The sequence below is a fragment of the Boleophthalmus pectinirostris genome, unplaced genomic scaffold (genome assembly GCF_026225935.1).
Source record: "Boleophthalmus pectinirostris isolate CB_2022bp ecotype Guang Dong unplaced genomic scaffold, ASM2622593v1 HiC_scaffold_18, whole genome shotgun sequence".
Lineage (NCBI taxonomy): Eukaryota > Metazoa > Chordata > Actinopteri > Gobiiformes > Gobiidae > Boleophthalmus > Boleophthalmus pectinirostris.
In genome coordinates, this window is record NW_026571133.1 from 17,816,877 (window position 1) to 17,839,166 (window position 22,290).

Sequence of the window (22,290 nt, forward strand, 5' to 3'; positions counted from 1 at the left end):
CCATTGCATTTTTTCAATTAGAGGTGTTTTAATGTTCAAAAATACCTGAAAAACATGAATTCTTACCTTATACAGGCTTGCTTCTTGCTTCATAAATCTAACCATTAACCTGTCTCATTTGTGATCAGTGGTGGTCCTACACTGATTTACTCCCCGGGCGAGGCCCCCTCCTGGCGCCATGTGCCATGTACCAGAACACTTTTAGTTTCTTTCTATATTATTTCTAATACTGTTGCTAACATTTGTCCCTCATATAAGAAATTCACATATTTTTTTGTGCTATAGGTGTTGATTTATCTTTGACTGTGGCAGTTCATCCTTGAAGTCGTCCAGGACCTCTCATATTTCATCCCTGCCTGTTCCCCTCTTTTCACTCTTTTTCTTCTGCAACTCTCTTCCTTCCATTTTACCAACATCCTGAGGGTACAAGTTCTGAAGATATTTGATTTGAAATCCCTCTTGCATATTTTACAAGGCCAACCTGTTTTGAACCCAGTGAACTGTGATTGTTGAAAAAAGACTCCATTGACACTGCACTCCTTTGCCCCCAGACACAATACATTACGACTTTTTTTTTTTTGCATACTGTTTGTTTTAACAATTGCCCCAAACCTTTTTGGCTAATATCCTTCTTCAGCTTTTGCATTCACAACAATAAATGGTTCGCGTGCACCATGAGATTTGATCTTAGATCTTAGATCTTTAAGATTTTTTGAAACATTGATGAAAATACTGTATATGGATTTCTCTGTATAAAAAGAAAGCTCATCTCTTTATGAAAAATAAGAAGAAAAAGAGACAGCTGTTGAACAACCACATGGAAGAAACTAATTACTCAAGATTCTGCTGTAGTAATATTCAGCTTTGAAATTTTTAAACTGATAAAAGATAAACCAGTATTGAACCGGAACTAAACAAGGATTGTATATAGCCCAATCTTAATGTTATGTGATAGATAAATTGCATCTCTGTGCTGTGCAAGCTCAGTCCTTGTTATCTATATTATCAGAGGCATAATACTCTAGTACAACTGAAGCATAGCCAGATTAGACTGGACTGGAATATACAATACTATCACAATGTCTTAAGGATTCATGTCTCTGGGTGCTGAATTCTGTTCTGATGGTAAATAAAATTCCACTGTGTTATAACTCCAGCCTTATGGCTCTTGGTTTCATCTCCCGGGCTACTTCTTGGTATAAAAATTAACTTTTCAAATTTCATGTACTGTAAATTCTATAATATGGCATTAAAATATAGTTACAGTTATAGTAACATTACATACAAAATACACAAAGCAATAGAAGTGAATGAAGACAATTAAAAAGTAGTTTTATTAAAAACTTGCACCTGAATTCAATTTTTTCAAGCATGAGAACTGTATTGATTGGCATCTTCATATCTGATTCATCCTCCCCACGATTGATCAGGTTTGCGCAGAAAGCATATAACCTTTTAATACGCTGGGAGAAATTCATGCAATAAATAAAGCACCTTGTAAAGGGCCCATCGCATATTCAGGTATAGATTTTTGCTGTTTGGTGCAATATGGAGACTTACTCTAGTTATGCATTGGGGACAAAAGGAGCAGAGATAGTGTAGGCATGTGACCAATTTAAAGCTCATGATTTAAACATGTGGGGACTATATTTACTGCAGGATTGGACATTAAAGCTTCTGCTGCCTTGGCACTGACTGCATAACATGGAGAAATAATCTTAAAGGTTCTTTTCTGGGACAGATTGTTTGCCTTGTTATAAAAATAGTGAATAAAATACAAGAAAATGTTCAACTAACCAAAACACTGGATCAATTCATTTCTTCTTCTGGGTTAGCATTCTGGTTAGTATTGGTTATGAATTTATTTATTTATTTATTGTAATGTACCATTTTTGTCATGTGAAAATTCCATTATTGTTTCTGACTAAATGTTCGGTTAAATGTAAAAATCTACTTGTGTGTAGGAGTAGGACCAAGATTAAATTATTTGTGGTTGCCTGTAAAAGTATTCATTTATCCAGGGTCTCAGATAATATGTGTGGTCTGAAAAAAATCTGCAGTTTTGTATGATCTTCACCTTGATGACATATTATTTAGACTGTAAACTTCAAAAAGAGGCATCAAGCCATTCAGTTGTCTTGGATAAATATATCTTCCATAGACTACATTTATATTCAACAATGTTTGTTGGAACATTCTGCAGAAGGCTAGGGCTAACAGTCGCATATTTGAGTCAGAGTTTTGTCTGGGCTCCTGTCACCTTCATTCTCCTCCCTCATTTCTGATGCAGTACATCTCACTTCCTGACTGTCATTTTGGATCTGCCACAAAACTCGTCCTCCCCATCCGCTCACAGCAGCCTGTCGGGGCATATTTATTAAATACACAAAATAAGTCATTTTATTCTTAAACCAGGAAAGATATATGCAGCCATGGAAATTATTTAATGACTTCTGGAAAGAAATCCCCTCACATCATAATTTTAACTTACTGTAAATGCAAAAAAAAAAAAAAAAATGCTTTGGGTGCACGCTATACACATTAAACATCTTGTTATTTACTTATTAGTAAGTAATTATATTATATATTATAATTTATAAAATTATATAATATAATATGTTGTTATTTATAATAACTTTGGATAGGGATGCACTGATCCAATACTGGTAAATTAGCTGGATCTTTTGCTATAGTATTCTGAATGTCTGTCCCAACTGTTTACATTCATTTATACATCTCTAAATGGTCTATTCACATACATTACATACTAAACTATCACTGATGTATTTCATCCAAAGACCTTCCTTTGAGTTTGATTTCTGCATATAACAGTAAATCACATTTTCATGCTCCCTGAGACAATGATGAATTTGTATAGCACATTTAGCCCTCACATTATCCTTTACACAGAGGATACGTGCTTATTTATGCAGAGACGTGTGCACTCAGTCTGCCCTTGTGCTCTGATGAACCGATTCATTCTACAGGAGAACTGATCAAGTGCAAACGGATCAGGATTAACAGAAGTGACAGAGTGATTAAATACTAGGGTCTCCTTATTTATGCTCTTATTACAGATATTACACTGTAAGACTGTTGTCTGAAATTGCTTTTTGCTATTGGATTCGAAAATTGCTGTAATTTATATCAGCTGGTGCAATCTCATTCGTGATTTGGTCTTTTTCTTTATATAATTTTAAAATTCTAGTCCTGTCTTAGCCTGTTTACTTTTTCTTAGTCCAGTTTTATTCCTGCTTTAGCCAAGGGATCGTGGTTTAGCATTCTCTGTCTCTAGTTCAACCCACATGCTTAAAATGGCAGACTAGCAGTAGCCCGAGCAGCAGACAGCAGCATCTTCTTTCAGGACCTCATTTGGGATGACTTATGCTGATGCAGTGCTGTTGGTAATGCCCCCTCAGCAGCTCTCTGGCTCCACTCCACCAGAGGAGCAACCTTTGAACTCTCTTGTCACGAGGTCCAATATATTTCAACTCACCTCCTACATGCGCTGATGATGCAGCACCGGCCCTTCTACCAAGGTTAATGAAAGTCACCACCACAGTAGTGCTATGTTACTACTGTTAAGTGTTCTGTTTACACACAAATCTTCCCTTTCAAATGTTGGGGTTTGATGTTATAACCCAGCACTCAGTGCAACATATGTTCTGTGTCTGTGGTAAACACAATAGCAGCAGGACTAGTACAATTTTAGCCCTCACCCACACAAGGAATAATCTCATTTTAAATAGCTCATGCTGTTTGCTGTGTATATGCTTTGGCCAGGTGCATGGGAGGACACTAGGCTCTACTTTCAAGAGAGATTTTTCATGTGCAAAACAGCAGTCAGCAAAACACTGGAAAACAAAATCTTCACAGCTGCACTTGTACGTAAATACTGACTATGGCTGTGCATAAATGTGTGGTGTACAAATGCATTCAGGGCAAACAGAGTACGCAGCATCCCTGCAAGGCAGCACAGCAGTGGGCCAATAATAGGCTGTACATTTCTGACAAGAGCATCCATAGTCTCTCATTAAAATGGATCTTTGTGCTCTTATCTTCAGGCTTATCTTACCACTGATGACTTTGCATGGTGCTGGAGTATCACACGTAATTTGAATTTCAAAGTGCACTAACTAAGTAAAATGAAAAGAACTGAAACAGATCTACATTGAGTATATTGGGATGACCTCTTGGATACACCTGGACCAAATAATGACCAAACCAGAACTAAAATGTGGGTTTTAGTTCTGGTTTGGTGTTTAACCAGGACTGAAACAAAACCTAACCCAGGATTACACTTAACATACATATTCACCAAGTAAAAATCAATACTACTGAAATCAGAATTTTACAAAATCACAGCATGATTCCAACTACCATCAGGCAGTAGCCCTGACCACAGAAACTGACCAAATACCACGGTGTTTGGCCTGTCACAGCTGTGCTAAATGTATGTTATGTTATTATGAATGAGGTCCATTGAAAGCCATCCATCTTAGACACTGATGTACAGAGAAATGAGAGGAAGTTTGTTTCCTGGTTGACAGTCAGTTTAACATCCAGAATGGCTCAATCTCAGAGCCGCAGCATGATGGCTGTCAGACAATGGGGGTGGACTGAAACTGATTTACGGCCAGGACTAACCTAGGACTAATCAGGTGCTATGGACAATGGACATACAAATAAAAACCAAGACCAACAAAAAAGCACAAAAACACAAATACCAGAGGATAGAGTTCAAAGTGTTGAGGCACAAATTACAAAGCAGCATAACCAATCCACCAATGAGACACAAAATCAGTTTGTACCTAATTTCACTGCCTTAAAAACATGTACGTTGGTCCAAAGTTATTTTTCATTTTCTATATTCCTAACATCCCAGTTATTCACAGTGATGTTGTGTTTTTCAGAACTTTCAGAGACCAGAGTTGCTAGCTAACAACAACTAGCGTGCTTACAGCACACTTCCTGGTTCTTGGATGATAAAACACATAAAATTAGATGTAGACAGAAAACTCTCATTTTGATTCTTAGAGTTACTGTTAGAATATAACATACAATATACACAGTTTGCTCAACAACATGGATAAAAACTGGATAAAGTCACTTTAAATCATACACTTTATACAGTGGAAGTGCATGTGAGAGAAATGGCTACACTGAAAATGGACGAGTGCAACACTTATGAATCTTCAAGGCGACTTCCAGGTGGGATCAAAGGAGTGTTGTTTACAATAGGTCTGGAGCTGATTCACACTGCAGGACACAGAGACGTATTACTGTATACTATCACTGACAGCATGTGCCACCTCATGAATAATCCCCTCTGAACACCTTCCCTGCAGCACAGCGACTGAAACTTTTCACTTTATCACACTTAAAGCCTGTTCCTCCTATAGATTACTTGGTGTCAGTTTATCAGACACAATGTAAAAAAGTCTACATTTGGATTCAGAACAATAGTACTGTCTGTGGTGTAAAACAGACAACTCTTCCCCCCAAAGGAACTTGTTTTTCCAACCATATCTATTTTCGTGCGAGAAAGCCTCACCTGGAGTTGAGGGTAGAGGCATCAGACTATTTTCCCATTTATTATTCATCACCCATAGAAGCTCTATTTTAAAAGTAGCGGTTGTTAAGATACTTTCTTCCAGCTTATGCTCCGTCAAGTGAAATGAATGTGAGACTGGTGTGCGGGAAGGCATAGCAGACTGGGTTTAGCTGGGTTTCTTCTGATATACTGTATGTGCCTGTAAAACACTGGAGTAATTGAATAAATGTATTTATAGAGATTGCAAAGTTTTTCCAGCATGATATAACTTTTTAATTCAAACTTCCCAATGTGGGAATTGACTGAAAAACACACTCTTTACTCTGCAAGATTTTGCTCAGAAGTGTATCTGTTGTTCACTTTTAAAGTGTCAGTTCCGGTGTAATTGCTTTTCTACAGTTTTTATGATTGTTTAAACTCCGCAGAGTCCAAATTCTGGGGTTAGTAAAAGTGATCATTTATCATCTCAACTACAATAGCATTTTTTAATACTGCACACAACCATAAATCAATGAGTGCAAAATATTTATCTTGCTGCTATGGCATTTTTTTTTTTTTTTTCTAAATGGATGACTAAAGTTTAAAAATGCTACACCAGAGAACAACCCTTAACATCCTTATAAAGCTGCTTGAACTGAAAGAATAACAGAGACTGTGGTGCAACTATGGGCTTAAAGGTGTTGTTTTGGATGCATTCTAAGCATCTTAATTACTGTGATGATGAGTTTACAAGCCCTTTAACTTTCAGAGATCAAAGCAGAGTTTTGCTGTCACAGTAAACCAACAACAACAACAACTGGCATGCTAATGCACACTTTGTGATTATTGGACAACAATAACACTTTATAATTAGATTCAGCATACAGCATGCAACTGACATATTTTGAGCTCAAATACATGGAAAAAATATGGATACAGGGCCATTAATGAATAGTCAATGACAGCTTTGTCCCAAAACTGAGCATCTTCTATAATGTCTTACATTACTGGTCAGTGGAAAATGGTGCAAATAACACAGGGGGCAACTCTATAGATACAGTTACAATGAACAGCCACTAACTGATTTTACATACTGTTAAAGCCACACTGCATGACAGTCCTTATGTCCCTGTGTGTGCGTGTGTCTGTGTGTGTTGGATGTCTGTTCTAAATATTGTCACTTTTGATTTTGATAAATATTATGTTTGTATCAAGTTTCTGTCACACACAGTGGTTTGATGGTTTATGGTATTTAGCTTAGCTATAGCACAGGGCAAGTACAAGGGCAGAATGAGTGAGGCCACACACAAACACAGGTGAACCCAGACAGCGTCAAGACGAGGTCAGAGCTCACCACGGATCAGCAGCACCCCTGACTCTGAGTTTTCTCCTCCTTTCTGCAGCGATGACCAATCTCCAGCGCCTTCTGGTGGGGAGGAGGGGAAGGGAGGTGAAACCGAGGGGGAGAAGATTGAGATCCAGGCACAACCCCAACCAGAACCTCCCCAACCAGAAGTCCCACAACAAGAAGAGAAACCACCGCCGCCAGTGCAACCGAGCAAACCCGAAATCCAACCACAACCTCAAGAAGAACCAGAACCTCCCCCAGAACCCCACCCTACGCCCCCTCCTTCCCCTGAACCTGACTCTGAACCAGAACTGGAATCTGCTCCACAGGTTCAGATTCCAAGCCCAATAGAACCACCACAAGAACTGCCACAAGAACTACCACAAGAACTACCACAGGAGCCTACACCTATTCAAGAGGAGACGAAGACAGAAGAAGTAGTAGAAGAAGAAGTTGCAGAAGTTAAGACGAAGCAAGAGGAGTCTAAACCACCAGAAGAGGAAGATGAGGATGAAGGGGGAGGAGCCAAAGGGGGCATGGCAGGGAGAAGAGCCAGTCTGCACCACACAGCATCGCCTCTCAGGGTACAGCGAAACGGGGCTGGATCGCATCCCAAAACGTCCGACTATGAGCTCTCACTTGACCTCAAAAATAAGCAGGTAGGGTGTCGGTGTTGAATGGTTGAGGGGTGGGGTAGAGGAGGGCGTGTGGATGTGTGTTAGTGTGTTAGTAGTGAACAGTTTGTGGTTTGATAAATGTGATTGGGTTTTTAATGGGGAGGGAATTAATGGAATATGTGTATTTTTACAAGATATCTGAATAAAATGAGCTTCCTTATCATAATCATGATCATAAACACCATGTTGCCCCATCAGCATTTCCATAACATTGTCAGTACATTCCATATTGTAAGATTTTCCACTGACATGGAGAATCCTTTTTTAACATGTCTTTTAACCCAAAGAATTAATTTTAATTTGAGATTTTTAGTTACAGGTATTTCACAGGTTGAATTCATATCCAGAGATGCACAATTGTCTTTTTGTTAACTGTGAGTTGTCTATATAAACATAAATTGTAGTCAATAGGAAAACCTGTAATGTGTGTGTGTGACTAGTATGTGCATTGTCATGTTATCTGTCCTGTTGCTTTTCACCAGGTCTTTATATGTCATCTCATAATAACTCCCATCATGACAGGATCCACCCACCATTGCTTTTCTATTTTCATTCTCCTAACCATACTCGTCTTCTCCATGGACCCCCAGTCAGGTAAGGCAGCCCAGCTTCTGCCTGTCCTCATTACACACAGTTACATTTGGTTAAACTTAATAATAGAATTGCACTCTAAAGCAATACTCTGAACGAGAATCTCCCTACCAATAAACTGAGAACATATTCTGCTGAGATCGTATCTTTCTACTTTCTTCCCCTCTTCGTTCACCTCATTTTTCTTCAGTTTTGACTTCATGTCCTAATTTATCATTTTCCTATCTAAATCTACAGGTCCTTACTCCTCCCTGGCTATTTCCAGTTTCCTAATCTATGATCGGAAAGGCTAACTCCTTTATGATGCTGTCGACGGGCCTTGAGATAGTTGATCAGTGCGATTGATCATCTGTCATTGCTGTGGGGGGAGGTGCAACCAAAGATCAATGTCGGAGTAATTGGATCTGCACACTGGTGCTTTGATTTGCTGCGAAGGAGACATTGACTTAAACGTTAACTTCCTTCAAGCCTGCTACTTAACCTCTGTGATCCATATTGTTCAGTGAATTCTCACAAAGCACAGACATGTGGTACCTTGTGCAATATATAATCATGTGGATTGGGTATTTTCACAAACAGCCATCCAGTTGACTGCTTTTTGTTTCTATGGAACATGATAACAAAAAGGATTACATTTTGAACATTAAATTAATTTTCTTCATCCTTAGTCAACCATATTATTACATTACAACAAAATAGTGCTTATAGTTTTCAATACATTATTCATTGCAGCATTTGTAAATATAATATATTTTTTTGTTTTAATTGAAGCTTTGAATACGACTTAAAAAAGTAGTAGCAGTAAACATAATTCTGCATTGTACAACAACATTTTCTAAATAGTTTTTGCCTACAACATGAATTGTGTGTGAAAGCAAACATCTCACATTTCTCATTAAGGAAGCAATAAGGTAAACCAACACATTTTTCAAGCTGTAAACATATTGTCAATGTTTCACAGATGGTGCTGTCTGAACAACCTAAAGTCACAAACGTTTTTATTTTAATGATAAAACTTTTGAATTTGCATTAGATTTCCATTTACACTTAAAGCTCTGACACTATATAAGGATACCTCACCAAAGCTCTATGAACTCACATTGCTAAGCCTTACCTATTTAAACTTCATTTGCAAATTTATGGAAAGTCATTAAGGAAAGGGCTACGAGGTAAGTCCTCAGTGTCTGCAAACCATTGTTTCAGACACATGATAAAGTGATTGCTAATGAAAAAGACCAGCTTTAATGATTGCTGCAGAGGCATAATTAGCACTAAACTCTGCGAGCAAATTTAATATGTATCTAACAACATTTATCACCAAGATATGAAATATTTCTTTCAGTTGTCCAGCCTAAAGTTGAATACTGTATTAGACTGTCTACATTTGCACAAAATATTTAATTTAACTGAATTTAATACTACGCCATGTGACCATGTTATTGCTTTGCCTGGAATGTTCCATAGTATTGCATTAAACATATATATCTTGCATTTATTCATGGGTTTTATGGCAAAAAAAAAAAAAAAAAGCATTCTTACAGGGAACGGTGACTTTACAGATCTGACGTGTAACTTGCTTTTGAGGTGTCACCTGTTTGTTTCCATGAATTTAATGCTATATGTGGAACATTCCAGGCAAAGCATCAAAATCCCCATGTATGTACACTCCTCTATTAAAGTTTCAAAGGGCGCATTTAATGATGACCATAATCATTACAATTAATTTTAAAAAAGCACACTGTAGAATCAATATGCTTTGATCTACAAGTAAAATGTGAACTCAGATATACGAAACAGTTAAAATCTTGCAGTGACGTCAAACCTTATCATCTTCATTTTGTAATCCAGTCAGCATTAGTTGTGTCCCAGTTTTGCTCTTATATAATCGTCTCATTAATCATGCTGATTTTTCTGTGCTCTGAACGGAGCACAGATGAAAACTAATAATTGCAGATTTGCATTTTAGCCCTCAGTTTTTGCACCCTCTGAGATGGGATAATGGGCACATTTAGAAGCTGAGACCCACAAACTACTCATTAGGGGTGACAAGACTAATGTAATTGTTTATTTAAATAACCAAATACTACTTCAAGGAATAACAATATAGACTATGTGGGCTATGTGTGTTGGGGTGGCACTTTGTTAAGAAACTCCTTTTCAACTTATCTATATTCGATCAAAGGCACATTTTTATACTATTAGGGATTTAATATTTCATACATTAAGCTGAACCTTTGTAAATCTTTTAAATGTCCTTTGACATAAAATATTTATGTTTATCTCTCTTGATTCTATTTTTCTATCTTCTATAATTACATTCTATAATTCTATCTTTTAATCAATCTGTCTTTTGTTGCACATTTCCTTTATGTTTCCACCTGCTGAGGTATGTCCAATGCCACACAGGAAAGCAGAACATGGGGTCACTGCAGTGCTAGTTTGTCCATCACAATCGATTTGGAGGCCCTGATAGAGGAGGGGTGTCATGGCGACTCTCCCTGAGTAATCTCTCTCTATCAGCACTTAGTGAAGTGATCAGAGGCAGCAGTGACAGACGAATAACAGGGATTCACTTGAACCTTTTCTAGACATTTTCCTCATTCACCTGCCTTTCTTTTATCTATCACAGTCTAAGACACTTTTTTTAGTTTTTCCATTTTATTGCTGCTGTACTAACTTTTTTGTTCTAGCTCAGTCACATCAAATTTTCAGATCTCCTTTTTGTTGGTCCAGCATTCAGGTAGCAAAGTTTTGTTCAGTAAGATATATATGTATTTTCAGAACAAAATCTAGTAGCACTCAAAGAACAGACCTCATTACTGTATGAGGCCTACATGTCTTGCTAGTTCAAACAGGACACACCAGCTTCTCTGCTGTATTTGCATGGGTGAGCTGAAAATAAAGGAATGGTTAAGCACATAAAATAGGATACTGATTGGGACTATAGTGGCAAATTAGACTTAATGGCTAAATCTTTCCTTTTCATATGTCAACTTTTGATGGGCTCCTGTGCACGGATCCATTTTGAATAGCTAGAGCTGCCACTCAGTTCAGTTCATTTATAAATTATTTGTCCATTGAACAAAAATCTATCTTGGCCCTTCCTGAAAATTCAAAAGCCCAACCTATTTGACTAAGGTAATAAACAACTGTCATGAGATCACATCCAGTGTATAAAGGTCACCTGCTGCTGAAGACCATGGCAGACGTTTGGAGAAGGGACATCTTAATAAATACTGAGGTTAATCTAATATAACCTGTGTGGGCATCTTTAAAAGTGAATGTCATGACTCAAGCCATTTTTATAGCATATAAGGGATAGGTGATATATATTCAGTGTGGATGCTCTAGAATGGATGGAAACAGGATCCACAGAGATGTCCCTATCAAACAGTGGTGCACCCTATTCAGAAAGCACCTTAATATTCTCACTCCGTCCCACTTGGCTCACAGTGGCACTGCAGTGAAATGTAAATGCTTTAGATAAGATGGATTTTCAGTATCATTGGTCTATTCTAAAGAGCTTCATATGTGATTGCGTATCTCCAATGACAATGAGGGAGGCAGTGTCGACTTGAACTTACCACTTACCACAAATTGCAAAGCCTCGAGGCATTACAGCCAATCAGCACCTCTTTGCAGCGAGATGTGCGCACGCCCTGGTTAACTGACCTTCAAAAGACTTAAAAAGGTTAGAGATTTCGATGTAGTCTTAACTTTTAGTTCATGCTTTGATAGATTTAGGGCAAATTCAATTCAGTGCATATATTAATGGGGTTGTCACTGAAAATGGTATGTTTTGTGTTTTGCATATTAATTGGCATAGCAAATAGCGCTAGCATTACGTCATATATCTTTCCTATTTTCTTTTTCACCATTAATGCATTCTTGGCACACAGTTCACTATCTTTAGACCCGCCTGTGGCTTGGATTACCTAAAAAAATTAACAAAACATTAACCGTTATGGGAAAGAAAAGCTGGTGTATTTATGTTCTAAAATTAAATCTGTGGTAATTGCATCTTCGTACAGTAAAAACACATTTTGTTCTTTTGTTTAATGCAAGAAATATGTAAAAAGACTTTTGGCTTATGATAAATTAGATCACAGAGAGGAGTACATTCATTGATTGAACTTAAGCAAAAAGGATTTCAAAATGAGCAGAGCAGTGTACAGACGAGATAAGGGCACTTCCACAACCTGATTGTTCTGGGAAACTCAAAGAGGTTTCATTCTACTGTTTGAGCTGCTGCCAGGCGAACGTGGCTATATTACATCTCTATCTATTTCCCACAGCATTTGGGCAATTTTTCACAAGAAAGATTAATAGCTTTTTTCCACATTTAGACAATTTTGATTTGTAAGGAGAACGTCTCTGTGGGATATGCAGAGATAATGGGTTGTATTTGGTGAAGAAATGAAAAATTTTCTAAATGTTGTGACTCAGCAAGTTTTTATAGAGTTTCGGTGCACCTCAGGCTTGGTAACTAAATATTTAATTCAGCTATTTATAATAATTATTTTTCATTTACTCATTTACCATAAGCTTGGAATACAAGTTACTTTAATTCTCAGTTTTTCTTCTCTTTTTTCTTCTACATATTGATTTTCATTGCTTGACAAGTATCACTCAACATTTGTAATGCATTTTCATTGTGTCACAAAATGCTAATAAGGTGCTATTAGTTTTAGTATAGTACAATGGGCCATAAAAAAGCAAATACTAAAAATGTCCTGGTTTAATATTACCAATATGTAGCACATGGAGACCTTGAGGGGCTATAACCCCTTTAATAATTTAATCTCTTTCATTTCCTCCTCTCATAGCCAACAATCATCTCATCAAACCTCACAACTGCACACAACATTTCCGCTGAGTCATTTAACCTTTATTTGTACAGCCAGTCATTCTCAGTGGAAGCCTGTCAATGATATCATATTAAATAAAGCTAATTAATTTCACATTTTGTTTTTTGTTTTATTCTTTTGTAGATCGAAATGTTAGAGCAGAAGTACGGCGGGCATTTCATCTCGCGCCGCGCTGCCTGCAAGATCCAGACCGCCTTCCGCCAGTACCAGCTCAGCAAGAACTTTGAGAAGATCCGTAATTCCCTCCTGGAGAGCCGGCTGCCCAGGCGGATCTCCATGCGGAAAGTCCGAGTCCCCAACACCGAGGGCTTCTCCGCTGAACGAGCTCTGGCTGAAGGCTGCAACCTGGCGGGCATACCCCTTGTGCGCTCCCCCTCACTGCCCGCCACAGTGGGAGGCACCCTGACCGACCTGGAAGATTCCTTTACAGAGCAAGTCCAGTCACTGGCCAAGTCTATAGATGATGCTCTGAGCAACTGGAGTCTCAAGACAATGTGCTCTTTGCAGGAAGGAGGTGGATATCAATTTACTTCCGATGCAACAAGTGGAGGAGGAGAAGGTGGCGAATCTCAAGGTCCTACAGATCCAAGTGAACTGTCAAGAAGTGCCAGCAAACTGATGATGGCCATACGCGATGTGACTGTTCAGATAGACAACCAGAATATTACGGTTTCGTCATCCGTGGTGGAGACATCTGCTTCGGTAAACCTGACCAGCTGCACACAACAACAAGCTACTTCAACACCCACGCCAGCTTCCACGGCTCAAGAGCAACCGCCCCCTCCTCCTCCACCTGAAGTCCCAGTGAAAACTACAGTTCCACCACCACCACCCCAAGAACCTCCGCCCCCTCCCCCAGAAACGGAGATAGCTGATATGGATGAACAAGATGTAGAGTTCCCTGCTCCACCTCCCAGTGAAGAAGAGCTGGAACAACCCCCACTGACACCTCTAGATAAAATCCCGCCAGTAGAAGACATAGTAATCCCCGCTCCACCTCCACCGCCCCCCGTACAACCACCCCAAGCCCCTCCAACTACAGCCACACACCAGCAGGCGGTCCCAGGACACTCTCCAGTGGTAGAGACTTTGGAGGTGAAGAGGTGTAGCTCGGAGATGGCAGATAACAGTTCAGAACAGATGAGCAGTAGTAGCGCTTCAACAGAGGCGCGTTCCACGTCGGAAGCTTCATCGAAAGAGGCGCTGCAGGCCATGATCCTGAGCCTTCCCCGGTACCACTGTGAGAACCCGGCCAGCTGCAAGTCACCCACGCTGTCCACTGACGTCATGAGGAAGCGCCTGTACCGCATCGGGCTCAACCTCTTCAACGTGTAATTATTACATTTATATATAGAGAGAGAGATTTTTTATTTTTTTTAATGTAAAAGGCAATTCTAATACATTTCAGGCATTTCTGCATTTAAACATGGAATAGATAAATTATGTATTTATGAAATACTTAAAAATTTAATTAAATTATGACTTTTTTTTTTAACAGAATTGGACTGGGGATGAAACAGGGTTAGTAAAAAATATCTAAGAAGGGTGCATAAACAACTCACAGTTTAGTCTGTAAATAGTTAAGATGCAGTTTTTGGTTGTATGTAAATATGGTACAACATTATTTTAAAAATCCAACATCCATACTGTATTAGCCCTAGCCTTATCATGACTGAAAACCTACATTTTGGTGTTCTGTTCACCATGTACATACATAATATGTATAATAAATGTATGTAATGTAATGTAATGTATAAGGCCTATATGCTATAGGCTCTAGCATTGTGTCTTGACTTTGCAGCAGAATAGTTGTACCTCTTTCATACCTTCAGGAGTGTGGCAGGACATCAGCAGAAGTGTGGTTGGTTTCTGAACTCATGCGCCCATCTCTCTGGGGCCATACTTGAAGTTTGATGGGGTACCTCTGGGCTAACGCTGCAGCCAAAACGTTTTTCTTCACAGCTCCCCATCGCGCTCAAAGAACAAACAGTATCAGGCACAGCTCCCTGGTTGTCTGAGGTGCCTTCTGTTTTCCCAGAAAGAGATGTCAGTGCGGAAAATCAATAAGAGAGATAGAAGATGCAATCAGATGCACTAATAGAATTACACTGTATAAATTACCATAGACATGCAGCTTTTTAAGGTTTGTCTTAATTCATGTTAAAAGTTGCGTACTTGTTGTGCCACATTTCTCGTCTCACTAAAAGATTAAAGATTACAAACTTATTGTTTTATTTTAACACTTATATTGTTATTTTCTCAAATGTTTATGTTTTAACAAATTGTGTTTAAATAAGCAGATGTTTGAATGTGCACTATAGCAACTATTAATTAAAAAGAACTCTCATTATACAAACATTATGTAAAATACTCATTAGCCACAAATTTCACTATAAGTTCTTTTTGAATAATGAGACATTGAAAACTTATAACTCAAGTTTTAGAACAATTTGCATATTTTATTGCTGATAACAATAGTTAGAGTCATTTCTCCATATGAACTAGATTTGCTGCAGTGAATTATTCAAAACTGTTTTGTGAACTAAGATATTCACTAATCATACTGCAGCAGAAGAACATTGCATTATTATATCCTATTGCAGGCTTCCTATAGAAGTTGATTAGCCAAAGGCTTAATATTGGAATGTAACACTGCAAAAAATTAGCTTTCAGTTGGAGCTAAACATGCTCTAATATTAGGCTGAACATGGATAAGGTAGTTCTAAATAATGATAAACCCAAAGGAGAAGAAATACTCAAACTCTAGATGGCCCCACATAGCACCAGAGGCTTTAGTTTTAGATAATACTCCTTTCCCCATGGCGAATAACTTGATTTAAGATGATAACGTTTAACTTAACAGATATATGGCCTTTAAAAATAAGATAATTTAATAGTGAACATTTCTGTCTATCAGCAATCCCCCTCTCCATCCTCTCTAATCAAACACCTTCACAGATAAGCTCAGATTTAATGAATTGGTTTAAAAGAGGAAGTGTGAGATAGTATGAGGAAGGAGAGCAGAAATATATGCACAGGAGGTGGGGCAATAAAGCTGGAGGCTTATTAGTTCCACCAGTTCATATCCTCCCCCTAATACCTGCGCAGCTGTAGCCTGTGCATCTTAAACAGGCTGCTTTGCTTTAGGCTAAATGTGGGATATTTTCTGGCTGTTTGAACAAAATCATGCATATGCAGTGAGTGTCAGCTTGGCAGAAAGAACAATGTAAAGAAAACATAATGTAGTTAGTAAATTCTCCTATATTTCAATGTTCCAAAGTAACACAATTTTATTATTCATCAATGTCCAAGTTTAATGTTGTGTTAAGCTATAGTCATGTGATCACAGCTACAGAAAGTGCATTGTTCATGCTGCTAAAGGTGTACTATGTAACTTTTCTGGTACCAGTCCAGTGCCTTGTTGTGTTCATGGAGATATTCTAGGGAGATTGCTTTCCCTGGAGTGTACCACAGTATGACATTAAACTAGCTTATTATTATAATTATTATTTAATTATAAGTGTTTCTTATAATAAAACAATACCTTGAAAAATATGCATTTTACTGCAAGAGGACCAACCTTTCCACAAATCGGGTCTGTAAATTGGCATGATGCTCGTCTCCATGGAAATAGATAAGTTTAATAACATACTGTGAAAAATTTCAGGGAAAGCAACATCTCCATGATGGCAGAAAATTACATAGTGCACCTTTAAACATTTAATATATTTTAGTTTACACTAAACTTTGATAATGTCAAAGTAACTACATTTTTTGTCGTGGTGATTCTAATTTACATTTTATAACATGTTAAGGCACTTGGACTTAATTACTGTGCTTATTTTTGCAGCAAACCTATGAGTACAGAGATAATCACCAATTTAGCTCTGAAATACAGTTATTTTATCTACTTAAAGGCAATCAAAGAAAATCTTCCAAAATTAGATCCAATCAAGACCAGGCTTGTTACTGAGTTTTAAAAAAAATAAAATGTAATTGCATATATTTGTATCAAACCAGAACTATATTTTAATTTGTGGAGTTTTTGAGGAGTTTATAGTTATAGCAGCAACAATCATGCCCTTCTTACATAAATCTATCTATGGTTAGTAATGAAACTGTAACATCTGCATCTGCACAAGCTGAAGTGCAGGCAATGAAACGCTTGTATAGGCCATAAAATACAGTGCAGGCTGAGCATTCAAACATCTGTGTATTAGCAGTAAAACAGACTGATAGTAAAGTGAATATCAAGGAGAGCTGTATTTATGGAAGACACAAGACAGAAAATGGGAGATGGGAATAGTGCCTCAGCATGTAGGAGAGGCTGTTTTCTCTTGAACATATTCTGATCCAGTGGCAACTATGTAGTGTGTACATTTGAACAAAAGAGTTGTTCCTATAATGATAACATATATTTCTTTTTACCATGACCTGGCTGAACTAGCTTATTTTAATTTATGACATTTACATGTATTTCTTGAAATAAAAAAAATCTAAGATAGCTTTACTATATAGTCTTGCTATAAAGTTTTGTGAAATATATTCCTCTAAATACCACTTGTGAGGAGGTAATATAGTATATCGCCATGTGTAATGCATCTCCCATTGCCTCTTAATGAAATGGGATTTAGCCATATTGCCTTGGCAGCTGCTCCTTGGGTCCCATATTTCTGTTTCCAAACATCTGCTTTGTTTGGTCCTATTCCAAGCCTCTGTCCTGCCCTGTACTCCACACTGTCCTCTCTCTATCTCTCCCCTGCGTCCAGTTCGTCCCTTTAGTAAGCCCATTAGAGGGAGCACACAAACTGCCCCATTACATAAAGGTTTTAAGCACTGTACGGAGCAAAAGTTTGAGGCAGTAATGGAGAATGTCCCTGGAGCATCTCTCTTTTGTGCCTAATAGGGGTTATGAATAGTCAATATACATAGGGGTATCTGAATGCATTGGGCCGAAAACTTGCCTGACTGTAGGCACCAGTGTGAAGCATTTGTTTGTGAAAAGTAATTCATGAAAAGCAATGAGATGTTGAGACAATATTTGAAAAGCAGTGGGTTGGAAAAACCTTGAACCACCCAGATACATTTTTAACTTATATGACCCCTGTCCTAGTGACTTCTCACTGAAAAACTTAAATAAATTGGAAAGAGAATGCATATTTTAATAGCACTGCTGTATATTTTTATAGTTTGTCAAAGTTTATTTACCTTTGAACACCTGATATTATGCTATGCTTTTTTTATATATATATATAACGCATCGAATTGCCAAAGCACATTCCTTAGCTGTGAATTTTGCTCACTGACAATGGCAATACTTTTTTTTTCTGATTCTCCTTTGGACTGCTTAAAAACAAATTTTAGCTGATGATATCTGTGCAATATTCATTTTAGGATGCTGTTACAAAGGCATTACAGCCAATAAAGGGGAAAAATGAGACAAATAAAACTGCTCATAACCATGTGAAAGAAAACAATTACAAAGGCACTCTGTGGAAAAGCATGCAGGGCCATTTGTTCTTTAAGTAGATCGTAGCAGTACATGCAACTGCTAATGAATGTTGTAACCTAGTGAAGGGATGAATACGATTATTTAATTAACCTTTGAGTGTCTCTTAGATTAAACTTCAGCATCTTCATCAGTGACAGGACAAAGCTGAGTGAGTTTTTTTTTTTTTTTAAACTCACTTCTCTCATGTCTTCACTGTTCTATTAGAAACCCAGACAAAGGCTTGCAGTTCCTGATTTCCAGAGGCTTCATCCCAGACACTCCCATCGGTGTAGCCCACTTCCTGCTGCAGAGGAAGGGCCTGAGTCGCCAGATGATCGGAGAGTTCCTGGGAAACAGCAAGAAGCCGTTCAACAGAGATGTACTTGAGTGAGTGTTTTATGCAATATTTCCTCTGAAGATCTTTTTGTTCACCTTGGTGTTGAATAAATTAGAAGAACAACATAAAATATGCATGACACATACAACATACACATACAGTTAGACTTAGACAAACTTCCATAAGGGCACACAATTTGCACACAGTAGCTCACGCAATTAATATAATAATAAAGAGCAAAAATATAAATGGTATTAATACATTCAAAATCAAAATAAGTAGCAAAATGACAAGAGACTCAAAGATGCACTATACACTCAAACACGCACTATATAACTTGTGCCTGCCACCTTGAATGATCCATAGTATGGTGTTAAACTTATTATTATTATTATTAATAATAATAATAATAATAATAATAATAATAATAATAAATCTTTGTAAAGCTTGTTTTTAAAAGTGCTAAATAAAGTGCTGTACAAGCAGCAAAAAATAATACAAAAAGCATAAAAATAGCATACAGAAAGCATACAAAAACACAATGATACAAATAATCCAGTTAATTATTATAAATAAATAAAAATAAATTGAATAAAGTGAGTCTTCAGAAGTGATTTATAAAATGATACTGATGGTGTGAGCCTTACCTCTTCAGGCAGGTCATACCAAAGCCGAGGTGCGCAGACTGAAAAGGCTCCATCACCCTTTGGTGGAAGCCTGGACTTTGGAACAGCTAACAGGAACCTGCTTGAGGATCTAAGGCTGCGGGAGGGCTCATACGGGGTTAAAAGTTCTGAAATGTAACATGGTGCAAGACCTAAACAACCTTTAGTAGTCAGTAAAATCTTAAAATGAATTCTAGAACACATAGGCAGCCAGTGAAGGGAAGCTAAAACAGGTAATTTGTTGGTGTCTGTTAAAACCAATGAGGAGCTGAGCTGCTGTGTTCTGAACTAGTTGGAGGCGGGAGATGGATTTGGAGTCAAGATCGGAGAGAGTTGCAATGGTCTAGACGGGAGAAGATGAGCGTGTGGATGACTTTTTAAAGATTACGGTGGTAGAGGATAGATAGATTTGATTCTGCTAATTGTGCAGAGATGGAGAAAACAGGATTGGGTGACTTTTTTGACGTGAAGTGAAGTTGAGGTGAGATGTTTCTGGCAGCAGGAGTGATGTTGGGAGCGAGAGGGCCGAGACTATTGCTGATATGGGAGATGGATTGGGGGGGATTGATTAAAATGATTTCAAATTTGGAGCTGTTTAGTTATAGGAAGTGCTGCACCATCCGAATCTTCACATCACTGAAGCAGTTTAATACAGCAGCCAGGCTCCCAGGGTCGTTTGGTCTCAGTGGGAGGCAGATTTGTGTGTCATCAGTACATGGATCTATTAAACTAACTGGATAGGGTATTGTTAGCTTGTAGCTGCCTCCCGTTGACGTAGTGGCCACTCACTGGTACTTCAGCGGAAAAAATCCACAGGGCTGAGAAAGGATTTTTCTCATAGAGTGCAATGTAATGACAAACTGCTTGTGTTTGGCTGACAGGGCACCTACAACTTTCAAAAATGTTGGATTTTGTGGTGATTTTTATCTATTTTTAGATCATAAACTTTTTCTCAGCTCAAAATCCTTCAGTTGTCTTAAAAAAACACTTTATAATCGTTAGCTCTGGCTCCGCTCTGCTTCGCACTAGCTCCTCTCGCTCTGATTGGTCAAAGCAATCACCTGATACAGGAGACCGCGCGCCGTGCATGTGCTCGTTTGCATTCACATGCCCGCGGGAGAAAAGAGCAGTACTGTGCTTGCTCAGTCAGCCCAGAGCCACCGAAAGTACGTAGCCGGGCTAAGCTAATCTGGAGTCATGAGTATTTGAGTTTGGCCCACTGACCTGAATGGGCGGCCATTTTGAGACCCCGGGGCTTGCGTCAGCATAGCAGTGGTAAGACACGTTATGGCAGGCTATAACGTGTCTTAAGGGGAGCATATAAATAGAAAATAAAATGGGACCTAAAATAGAACCTAACGGCACACCACAGGTAATGTAGGCAGACGAGGAGGTAAAATTGCCTATAGTGGCCGCAAAGGTTCGGTCTAAAGATAGGAATAAAACAAATGAAAATTTGAAAACTTGCAACAAGTCAGTTACAGGCATTTGAATTGCTTAAGAAATACCTAGAAAAACATGCGTTCTTACTGTGAGCAGGCTCACCTCTGGAATATGGCCTGGTGGCATCTCTTATTTGTCTCTGTGGAGATGGATAAGTTGAATGGCATACTGAGGAACATTTCAGGCAAAGCAATAATATATGATGGTCCCTCCGTCAGAAAACTTTCATATTACACATTTTAATAATTAAATAAAAATAACATGTGTCTTACTTTGACATTTCAACTGCAACAGTAAAGTTATAAGGGCAAAGACAGTATTTCTCTGGTATTTCAGTATTTCTTTGGGCTCATCTGGCACCGAGGAGTGGTATGGATAGCAATTTTGCCTTTATAGATTTTATTCCAGACTCTTTTCCTTACACACCCTATTACATTATTATAAAAATAATTCATGATTTGCCTTGACCTATGCCTGGTTTGCAAAAAGACATGAAACATTTCACAAATCAGACAAAAATGGCATGCATATAAATGAGGTGAGGATTATACAAGATTATAGAGTTATATGATGAAAAAACTGACTATAGTGTACAGTATATTGTGATGACATGTACATAATGAAAACCTCAATGACTTCAAGACCCCTTGAAGTGTTATTCATGGCTTTATATATACGAGTATGTGACTCATTAGACCCTCTACATTTCATTTCAGATCATTAACTCAATGACGTTCATTTGCTTTGAGCTAAAAAAGATTCTTTGTCCTTCAGCGTTTATAACTCGCATAATCCTCTTCACTGTGATTCTATCTTTTATATTGCAGAATTAGATTGTACCATTTAGCAGGTCCCATTACTTTACCTGTACAGTTTTCTCAAGGTTAGACCTACACGGGACAGCACTTAGCCTAGCCTTTTCTTTCCACAGTGTCTCCGTGGTTGGCCCAGTAACAGGATTATGCTTTTAGCTTCAAACCTCAGTTCACAGTAGGTAACACTGGCATACATGGACATATATTGTACCTTTGTGACCAGTGAATATCCAAACATTAGCGTTCAAGTGGAAGTGATATTGAATATATCTATGATGGGAAAGTGCTCTCTTGTGTATTTATGGTGGATTGTGCATTAAAGCATTCACTATAATGTAGAAATCACTCAGAATATTTTATGTGTCAAGTGCTACTATGTGCAGGTATGCATGCATTTTACACTACTGTAGAAGATTAACTTTGGTTTGGTATCATACATCATTTTGTGGCTAATGGAAAATTCCGTTATTGATTCATGATGTATATGTACATAAATCAGGCTTGGAATAAGTAGTTAAACTA

General features: G+C 38.1%; 1 protein-coding gene across 1 annotated transcript in view; it reads left to right on the top strand.

Annotated features, from left to right (window-relative positions):
- Window positions 1-22,290, top strand: part of iqsec3a (IQ motif and Sec7 domain ArfGEF 3a) — a 64,254-nt gene that overhangs the window by 26,669 nt on the left and 15,295 nt on the right. Inside the window, 3 exon segments of the mRNA XM_055154122.1 lie at window positions 6,937-7,540; window positions 13,141-14,348; window positions 18,734-18,895. Of these exon segments, the coding sequence (XP_055010097.1) occupies window positions 6,937-7,540; window positions 13,141-14,348; window positions 18,734-18,895 (1,974 nt within the window).